This window comes from Sesamum indicum, linkage group LG8, assembly GCF_000512975.1.
Source record: "Sesamum indicum cultivar Zhongzhi No. 13 linkage group LG8, S_indicum_v1.0, whole genome shotgun sequence".
NCBI classification, from domain to species: Eukaryota; Viridiplantae; Streptophyta; class Magnoliopsida; order Lamiales; family Pedaliaceae; genus Sesamum; species Sesamum indicum.
Genome location: NC_026152.1, coordinates 13,058,394 through 13,068,809, shown reverse-complemented (window position 1 = coordinate 13,068,809; position 10,416 = coordinate 13,058,394). Strand labels below are relative to the sequence as shown.

Genomic DNA, 10,416 nt, shown 5'->3' with positions numbered 1-10,416 from the left:
TGAGGATACATTTCTGTACAGCAGGAAACCCGGGGGCCAAGTTCTCTGTCACTTGGTAGTTCTGCTGATTTGAACCAGAAGGAGGTTTGGCGCTCAGAAGCAACTGAGGACAAAAAGGATTGGAGAAGAATTGCTCCAGAACCTGATAGTGGACGCCGCTGGCGTGAAGAAGAAAGGGAAACTGGGATACTTGGTCGAAGGGATCGCAGGAAGATGGATAGACGGGTTGACAACGCTCCAGGCAGAGAAACAACTGAAAATAGATCTTTGCCCGCCACTGACAGATGGCATGATGTTAGTAGCCGCAACTCTGGGCATGAAACGAGGCGTGACAAATGGTCTTTAAGATGGGGTCCTGATGACAAAGAAAAGGATGCTCGGGTGGAGAAAAGGACAGATGTAGAGAAGGAAGAGTCCCAGGGTGAGAGCCAATCATTTGTGTCTAATAGCCGTTCTGTTCCTGAACGCGATTCAGATTCTCGTGATAAGTGGAGGCCTCGACACAGGATGGAGGGAAATTCTGGCGGGTTGGGTTTTCGCGCTGCACCAGGATTTGGACTTGAAAGGGGACGAGTTGAGGGCTCAAATACGGGCTTTACTGTAGGGCGTGGCAGGTCGAGTGTTTCTCTTGTAAGACCGCCATCTGTGGTTCCAATTGGTGTTGCTCAGTATGACAAGAGTGAAAATGTTCCCGGAAAACCCCTCTCTGTTGGAACATTTGTTTACCCAAGGGCCAAACTACTTGACATATACCGTAAGCAAAGACTTGATTCATCCCTTGCCCGCATGCCTGACAATTGGGAGGAAGTTCCTCCAATAACTCAATTAGATGCTATTGAACCTTTCGCTTTTGTTGCTCCTGATGCTGAGCAGGAGGTGAGCTTTGCAAATTACAGGCATATTCTTTATATGTTTGCTATTATACATGAATTCCTTGGTGCTGTTAGATTGACTATCTGTGGAAATGTGATGAGCTCCTCTTTTGTTCTAGGCTATCCTAAATGACATATGGAAGGGTAAAATAATAAACAGTGGAGCCTCATACAGTTCGTTTAGGAAGGGCGGATCAATTGATGATGTTTCAGGTCAGTCTTTAGAAAGAGATTTATGGTAATTTAGTTAGTCTTTTTTTGTTTCTCTAATTTCCTATTGGTTATGTTATAATCCTTGGTTTGTATTCTTTGTAGAATTGGGAGAAGAATTGAACATTGGAAGACAGGTTTCCCTCACTGCTGATGTCATCAAAGAGATACCAGATAACCTTGTGAAAGCTTCAGTGGATCTTCATAAAGCTACGGTTGACAGCATCTTCTACGATAATATACCTAAAACAGGTATCCCAAGTCAATGAGTATTAGACTGGTCTTTAAAATGTTATGTAGAATGACCTTCCGATTTTTATCTGAAAGAAACTATTTTATCCTTACTTCAGAGAGAACTGCTGATCACAAAGAGCAATATGAAATTTCAGAGGCTATAAACAGAAAAGAACTGGATGTTGGTAGCGTAAAATCTCTGAATGGTGCTCAGTCTGATGCCTTTCAGCTCAAGGTAACAGGTTCTGCTGTTAATCAGCAGCCTCTGTTAGATAGTGCCAAATCTGCTACATCATTTGATGCTAACAACAATCTTCCCGGTGAATCGAACTCCCTCTTTGCTATGCCAACATCGGACCAGTATTGGGATGGACAGCTACATGAGATTGGAAGCAGAACCAATGAATATCAGCTGAATAGAGGAATTCCTCCAGAGGAATTAAGTTTGTATTATCGGGATCCTCAAGGGGAAATCCAGGGACCTTTTCTTGGAGTGGATATCATTTCATGGTTTGAGCAAGGCTTTTTTGGGACTGATTTACCTGTACGTTTGGAAGATGCTCCTGATGAGTCACCATTCCGGGAATTGGGAGATGTTATGCCTCACTTGAAATTCAGACATGAGCATGATGGTGGATCTGATTCCATTCCTTCAGTAGTGGATGGCTCAGGCTGGCAAGCTGATTGCAGTGCTACCTCTGTACAGCACGGTCAATCGAAGTTACCCGAAAATCAACGTTTGTCAAAACACTTGTACTCCCAAGGAGAAGATTTCCATGATGAAGGTTTGGCTGATAGTTACTAATGTACACTATCCTTTACTATTTAAATTGCTTCTGAGCTCTAATTCTTTTAACTGCCATTTTTGGTCAAACAGAAATCGTGTTCCCTGGGAGACCCGGAAGTGGTGGCAGTGCTGTAGGGAAGATTTCTAGAGGATATGGCGAACCTGCTACAAGTAGTGGCAACAAGGCTTATCTTACTAATGAACTGACAGACTCTGGTATGTCAGATCAAAAAGGCAGCAAGATGCATCCTCTTGGTTTGTTATGGTCTGAGCTTGAAAGTACTTATGGAAGAAGTGATCATACACCTCAATTTGGTGGAGGTGCACAAGACAAGATTATTAACCCTGCTTCTGGAAGGATCGCTCCTTTTAATGCGATGCCTGATCCTACCCGTGTCCCTGAGGCATGGAGCGATGTTTATGGAAGCAGTGCACTTTCTGATTCCAACTTGTATCAAGATGTCTTGGACGCTCGCCACTCTTCAGGGATGGACCAAGAATTTAACCGCTTTGATTTAGCAGAGAAGCTATTGCCTCAGCAACTTCAGCAGCAGCATCTTCAGTCACATAGTATGATGCCTCCTCATAACACACACTTCAACGAAGTAATGCTAGAGGGGGACCCAAGTCTGAGTTTGATGCACCACAACAAGCTTGCCAGTCAAACAGCACGAGACATGGAACACATCGTGGCCCTTCAGTTGCAACAGCAGAGGCAGCTACAACTTCAACAACAGCAGCAGCTGCAGAAACAACAACATTTTCACCAACAGCAAATCTTGTTGAAAGAGCAACAGCAGTCTCAGGCCAGACAGCTTCTTCTTGAGCAGCTGTTGCAGAGTCAGTTGCGTGAATCTGGTCGTGGACAGTCGCATATGGATGCTCTTAGATCTAATGCTGCTCTTGAACAGGCCATACTGAAGCAACAAATTCTGAATGATCTGCAACAGCGCTCCCAATTTCCTTCAAGGCATCCAGATCCCTCCCTCGAGCAGCTAATTCAAGCAAAATTTGGTCAAATGCCTCATCAAGGGCATCAAAATGATTTACTGGAGCTCTTGTCACATGGAAGGCATGGACAAATTTACCCCCTGGATCAACAGATTATTCAGCAAGATCAGCTGCATGGGAGTCAGTTACCTTTGGGGCTGAGGCAGCGATTGGAAATGGAAGAAGAAATGCAAATGGGTCGTGGGTGGCCCCTTGATGAAGCTAGTCAGTTCCACAGAAATCCTGCTGCCTCTCATAGAGCTATCTCTGCTGGATTCAGCCCTCTTGATTTTTATTCCCAACAATTACCACCTTCCGAGGAGCATATCAGCCATCTTGGGCGGAATCTTTCAGTACAAGATAGACTTCAACCTGGTCTCTATGACCCTGGCATGTTGCCTTTTGAGCGCGCATTGTCATTGCCGGGTGGAGCAGCTGGGGTAAATCGTGATGTTGTGAATTCATTGGCTCGTGCTCAAGGTCTAGAATTGCAGGAGCAGATTCCACGGATGCACCCTGGTAGTCAAGTTGATGGGTTCTCATCTGGTATTTACTCGCAGCATACCAACCACCCTTTCATTGGTCTGAGAATAATGGTCAATCATCAAATGACTGGATGGAGTCAAGACTTCAACAACTACATCTTCATAATGAGAGGCAGAGAAGGGAATTGGAAGCCAGAAGGAGTACTGATGATCCTAGTTTGTGGATGTCCTCTGGAAATGATGACAATTCAAAACGATTGCTTATGGAATTACTGCATCAGAAATCTGGGCACCCGTCAAGTGAACAGTTTGATTTGGTTAATGGAATACCACATGACAGAAGGCCCCCTTCGGATCACCGTTCTGGCACAAGCATGGCAAACCAGTCATTTAGTGTTGTTGCAGATCAAGAATCAGGTTTCAGCAATTCCTTCACTGTTGGGTCTTTTGGTTCTGATTCTGGTGTACAGCCTCAGAGTCGACTGTCTGAGGGGATAACAAATGTTCTCGAAATCGGTGGATTGCCTTATAGATCTAAAGATGTAGCAGAAGTTGCAGGAGAACCATTTGTTTCCCGAACTGGTGAAACCGCTCAGGTAAGCAATGACAATTTTACCATGAAAAACAAGGCAGCCAAAAGACTGACTTCCTCTAATGGGGAAGAACAAAGAGTCCTCATCAATGAATGTAACATTCAGGGAATGACTTCAGAGCCTCAAGAAGGATTAGTGGAGCGGGCTGCCTTGCCTTCTGTGGATAGAGTCGAGATGCCGGTGAATGTCCTCAGCAAGCATAATTCACTTGATTCTGCTGGTAAATTTTCACAATTTTCTTGGTTTTACTTTTCCTTGTTATTGATTTTAATCAAGTAACATGATATAATGTTCAGGTTTTCAAAATGAAAAGGCTGGATCAGGTGATTCTTTTCCGGAGGATGCTGCTAAGGAAAAGTAAGAAACCCTTGGGTGCTGTATTTTTTTTACTGTTCTATTAGCAGAATCTGATCGAAATTCTCTTCAATATTAAGTTCTTGGGAGTTTTTCTTTGGAAGATATGAGTATTGTTGTCTTGTTGGAACTTGGAAGTATACTAGCCTTGCGATGCCCCATATACTTGCTGACATGTAGAATTATCTACGAGAGCCAAAAGAAATCCTGATCTGTGGAAATATAGATCATGTTGGATTTACAGTGAACTGGATACTCTGCTTAATTCTTGTTCTTCAAGAGTCAATCTTTGTTTGCTTTTTGCAATATCTCTTCACTGGGCGAGGATTTATGGACATGTGGATATATTTAACCTGGTGTCTTTTCACAAATATATAGATCTTTCTTGCTTCGAATCCTTTCTTTGTCTGAGATTACTGCCCTTTTCGAATTTCTCATTTATCCATTTCTTACATGTATTACTGTAACTAGGTTGCGATCGTCCAGTTCAAAAGCACCAGACAATGTATTGCTGCGGCGTCCACCTGTCTCACGAGCTGCATCTTCTCACGAAGGGTTGTCGGAGGTGACTGCTGATCGTGTCGCCAGAGGGAAAAGCCTTTCAAATACTGTACCTCCTGATGGTAGGACAGGAGTCTTGCGTGTTTTCTCTTGTACCATAGCAATTTCCCTACGTTGCCCTTCTTTTCACCTAAGTGGAGTTTGTTGATTCACATAGTGCTCTATCTTTTGTGCCTTCCTATTTACATGCTAGAGTTTTTCTTGCTTGTAGGAGTGAGACGAGAACCAGGAGTTAATGTAGGGAACACGGATGCATCTGGGAGAAGAGATGCACAATTTCGACGAACATCCTCCTGCAACGATGCCGATGTACTGGAGACATCATTCAGCGACATGCTGAAAAGCAGTGCTAAGAAGGCAGCACCTCAAGAAACCCATGCTTCGGCAGGGGCAGCAGAGTCGTCGGACGGGATGCCTGGCGGTCGAAACAACAAAAAGAAGGGGAAGAAAGGTAGACAGATAGACCCTGCTCTTCTTGGGTTCAAGGTGACTAGCAACCGTATTATGATGGGCGAAATACAGCGGATAGACGACTAATGGTGAAGGTAAATATATTGTACTGATCATGTTCACAATCACTGTACAGGGTTCAGTTTTGTAGGTTAATAGGAATAGAACATTACAAATACCTCATCCTCTGAGGGTTGGTGTAAATACAAGTGCACTCACTATCGATAACGGTGCACCTCCTCAGGTTTGAATAATTGCATTCATTACGTTTTATTTGTGGTGTTGTGTAAGGGATTAGGGATAGATGTCTGATAGAAAATGATGCCTCTGCTATTTACAAAATAGACAAAGAAAGATCAATGGAATTTCAATTATAAATTTTTTTTGTAACTGAAGGGGATTGGGGTATGAGAATCGAGGTGGTGGTAGCGGTGGGCATATTAATGTGGAACAAGAGAAAAAGAGAAGAAAAGTAAATTATGAAAGTAAAATGAAGGGATAATTACACTCTTCATTCATGTCTCACTTAATTTTGATATGTTCATTTATTTTTGAAATTTTAAATTAATTAACTAATTACTTCTTAACTTCTTCATTTATCATGATTTTCATAACTATCTTTTCGTGGTTATTTTCTTCATGCATTTTTTTAATTTCCTACATTATTTATTGTCTTTGTTTGTCAATTTTTTTTTATAAATCAAATTATTTTTCTTAATTTATTATCTTAATATATATTTTTAACAACTTTTTTTATCTAAAAAAACTAATAATACAATTCATAAAAGTATTTTATATTAATTTATTTTAAAAAATTATGCACATATATAGGATGTGTCATACTTACTAGTATATATTTGTCTGTCAATGGATGGGTATCGCCCTACTCGGACCCAGATCTAACAAATACCTGTAGCAATTTTTTAATACCCTACTCATACACTATCTTATGATATACCCAGGGGTTTTACCCAAATTATACCCTAAAAAATTGGTAGAGTTTGAGTCTTACTCATTTGAAACCAACTTAATTTTTTCTCTTTTACAATTTGTTTAAATTTTTTACTTTTAAGCCAAACGCTGTATGTTACTAAATTAATTTTTGGTGGATTTTCATGATCCATCGATCAATAAAATAAAATTAATATTTAAAATTTCAATATGTGCAAATTAATCATCGTTGAAACTTAAATAATGAACTTGATTTTGTTTAAATGATATACCAATATTTGTTTTAAATAAGAATCTTAAATTTGTTCAAATAATGGACGGGTAATATTATTTGATTATAAAATCAAGACAAATTCAAAATAAGAATGAAGACATAAGAATTGGTAAAAATTGATGAAATTAAGTATAATATATCTAACTTTCATTTGGATCTCTTAATTATCATTTGAATTTGAATTTGCATTCAACTTTGATTTGATGAAATTTTAATAATTTGACTCAAACAAATTTTATTTATTTCGTATATTATTCAAATTTAATTAAATTACATTTTATCCGTATTTTTTTTATTTATTAAATGTCAGTAAATTTTCATTCTTGGTTTTACTTTTCCTTGTTATTGATTTTAATCAAGTAACATGATATAATGTTCAGGTTTTCAAAACTTTGATCATATCAATACTTATAGGTGTTTAGGGTATTAGGTCAGTACCCATACCTATGAGTATTTTAAGGTATTAGACCAATCATACCAACTCATATCAATACTTATAGGTGTTTAGGGTATTAGGTCAGTACCCATACCTATGAGTATTTTAAGGTATTAGACCAATCATACCAACTCATTTAATTTCATGGGTCTAAAGTAGGGTAGAGTATTTTATTCATCGCGTAGGGCATGAGTATGAATATGAAGATTATTTTTTGTGTATGTGTAGGATAATATCTGTCCATTGACAAACCTAAGTATATAATATAAGAATAATATTTTTCAAATATTTAGTTGTAAAGGTAAGTGTTATATTTGTTAATTCAGAAAAATAAATATTACATAAAAAATAGTTCAGATGAACAAAGCGTATTTAACCCTAAATAAATTGAACTTCATTATAACTTTTTTGCCCTAACTATTTTCATATATTTCCAAAATACCCCCAAATAATGATGAGACCTACCCACCATTTTAATTCAAGGGTAGTCTGATAATTACAAATAAGCTGATAATACATCTTCTCTTTTCTGCTTATAATTATTATTTCCAAACATATTTGCAACTTTGATATCTTAATAACTTACCAACCTCTTCTGTCACTTTGGGAGAACTATACTGTTTTTCAGACACCCCCATGAAAAACTTAGGGAAGCACAATCTAGTCATTTTGTTCTTGCAATATCAAAATTGTTCGGTTGGTTTATTTATAATATATTTCAAGAAGTAGTCAGTTTGAAGCACATCAAGGAAATTTCATTAATACCAAAGTTGTCATACAATTAATACAAAATAAATTAGTTCAAAACAGTCAGAGATTTAATGAAAATCATTTCTAACTTATATATGGAAAGAAGTTTTTAACAAGATACAGATAGCATTCCTACAATAAGCAATTTTAGTTATTAACAAAGGCCATAATATGCTGCTCTTCTCAACTCCCAACATTCTTGTTTCATCATCACTCGAATTCGAGGGCGATCAGACCGATGGATTTCTAAGAAGACGACCATCGACTGTTAAAGATTTGATTAACAGTTCGACCCATGATCCATTCCAGCTCGGAAGATGATAACTTTGCACGTTGGACCAGCTGAACCACTGCTTCTTTTGCTTCTTTATAGCCACACTCGGGGACAACGAAAGGAAAGTCGCTGCATGAGATATGAACATTTTCAGCATTAGTTTGCTCATCCCCGAGACTTGAAAGGAGTGTTTGTAATAGCTTAATTCAAGAGTTTATCAACTTTTTACTTAAAATAAGCTGAAGTTTTCGTTATACAACTTATGTTTTAGAACTGCTGAAACTAAGCTCATTTACGCCAAGAGATCTAAACTCCGCCACCAACTTTTGTAGCATATTGAAAAATTGTAGACATTGTGTTTTTTCCTCAAACAATCCAACTTTAACATTTTTCCACTTGACAATTTTGTTTGCACACGCTCTCAACTTTCACTGCAGCTAAATTTACAACTTTCTCTACAACTTAATCCTATCACGAATGCGCAAACACCCCACCCCTGAAAAAATTGTTTCTTTTCAACCAGAGAACAGATTAACAGGTTATTTAAGCATGTTACCTTCCCCACATGACGCGGTTGGCACCGTAGCTGGAGACTACTTTGGGCAAAATGTCGGATAAATCTTCATATGGATGAGGATGTCTTGAGACTCTGAACAGTGCACTGAATTTCACATATACCTGACTCGAGTTTCCATCAATGATTAAGTATCGACTATGATGACGATGACCAGAACAATGATGATTAGGAGTCTTTGTTTATATATGAAAGGTATCATTTATATATCTGATACACAGCATATACTTACCTGTGGAAATCTGGAAAGCTTTAGCAGGTTCAAGAACACTTGTTCTTCTTCATCATTTCTGATTCACATCACCAAAAAAAACCTGAAACGGTAAGTTATACATGCAGGTAGGAAAGCTCCTTGGAAATCCTAAATGTTCTATTGGAAACTTACTTTGGGGGTCTACAGAAACCCAGATGGTCAAGCAGAACAACTGTCGAAGGAAATTCTGTGCACAGTTCTTCAATTTCTGATATATGCAGATCAAGACCCTGGAAACAAGATTCCATCTTTAGTACTGGTGCAGCCAAATATATGATGAACAAAAATGCGTTAGTCTATGAAACTTGGAAGAATTACTATGAAGCAACAAATTGGAAGATTGAAAACAATTTGGTCAATAAAATATAAAGACTTCCGGATGATAAGGGGCATATTGGAAGTTCGCTTAAAACGTGTGTTTTTTTATTCAATGTGTTGATATCAGTAATTTCCGTCGAACGATAGAGTGCAATTGTAAACGGAGTATTTCTGAAGGAGAGCTAGGTGTAATTAACCCATAACACAAAGTACGGAACGATGATGGTAATCTTTGCAATTATATTACAAATTGCAAGACCTTCATGCACATGAAACCAACTGGAACCCCAAGCTCTCCAGCTTTGGCGAACATGGCCTTTCCAACTGCATTTGTCATCTGCAGAGGACAACGTAAACGATTGAAAGAGACTTTATCTTGAATTTTTCTTTAAATAAAGTGGTAGAAAGATGAGGATAACTTTACAAGAGATTATATTTCAACATGAATAAAGGAGAGCAACATAAAACAAGAGGATGAACAGAATCCACTTATGATAGCATGGTTAATCACCCTGCTTCTAACAAGTAAATTTTCATTCTTCCACCGACCAAACCTGAGAGGTAAACCAGATCGAAAACTTTATATTCTAACAAAAGCATCGATGGACAGGAGTTCGGAGAACTGCTGTGTGGGTTTTTAGTCAAGAAACATACCAACTGACCAGACGACCACAAGTATGGATTGAAACGCACAGCACGATAGCCATCCTGTACACAGAATTTGATGTCAAACATGATTTCTGCAAAACCAAACAACAATATTTGATACTTAGAGGCTCTTTGGACCTTGGAAATGAGATCTTCAAACTGTTTGATGCCTGTTCCGTCTTCAGCTGGATTTGCAAGGCAACAACCAATAAATTTTGATGGATATTGCTTCAACACGCTGTCCAAATATTAACAGATTTATTACATATCAGATGACAGATGAACTGAAATTGAAAGGGGAAATAATGAGTATTTTTGCAGGAAGGAAGCAATCAAACTTGTTATTTCTGCTGGTGACTGTTCCTTCACCTTGATGTTTCTCAATATTTTAATTTCCAGTTT

General features: G+C 38.5%; 2 protein-coding genes across 2 annotated transcripts in view; one reads left to right on the top strand and one right to left on the bottom strand.

Annotated features, from left to right (window-relative positions):
- The window catches only part of LOC105168683, a 28,748-nt gene extending 22,823 nt beyond the window's left edge, over nucleotides 1-5,925 (top strand). Inside the window, 9 exon segments of the mRNA XM_020695648.1 lie at nucleotides 22-876; nucleotides 992-1,085; nucleotides 1,188-1,334; nucleotides 1,433-2,101; nucleotides 2,194-3,671; nucleotides 3,674-4,391; nucleotides 4,468-4,528; nucleotides 4,997-5,148; nucleotides 5,298-5,925. Of these exon segments, the coding sequence (XP_020551307.1) occupies nucleotides 22-876; nucleotides 992-1,085; nucleotides 1,188-1,334; nucleotides 1,433-2,101; nucleotides 2,194-3,671; nucleotides 3,674-4,391; nucleotides 4,468-4,528; nucleotides 4,997-5,148; nucleotides 5,298-5,623 (4,500 nt within the window). The 3' untranslated portion in view covers nucleotides 5,624-5,925.
- LOC105168449 (4-sulfomuconolactone hydrolase) overlaps nucleotides 7,942-10,416 on the bottom strand; it is a 4,078-nt gene continuing 1,603 nt past the window's right edge. The window contains exons 4-10 of the mRNA XM_011088539.2: nucleotides 10,153-10,252; nucleotides 10,021-10,074; nucleotides 9,626-9,703; nucleotides 9,181-9,278; nucleotides 9,028-9,085; nucleotides 8,778-8,899; nucleotides 7,942-8,350 (exon numbers count right to left, since the gene is read on the bottom strand). Coding sequence (XP_011086841.1) covers nucleotides 8,194-8,350; nucleotides 8,778-8,899; nucleotides 9,028-9,085; nucleotides 9,181-9,278; nucleotides 9,626-9,703; nucleotides 10,021-10,074; nucleotides 10,153-10,252 — 667 coding nt within the window. The 3' untranslated portion in view covers nucleotides 7,942-8,193. The remainder of the gene's footprint in view (nucleotides 8,351-8,777; nucleotides 8,900-9,027; nucleotides 9,086-9,180; nucleotides 9,279-9,625; nucleotides 9,704-10,020; nucleotides 10,075-10,152; nucleotides 10,253-10,416) is intronic.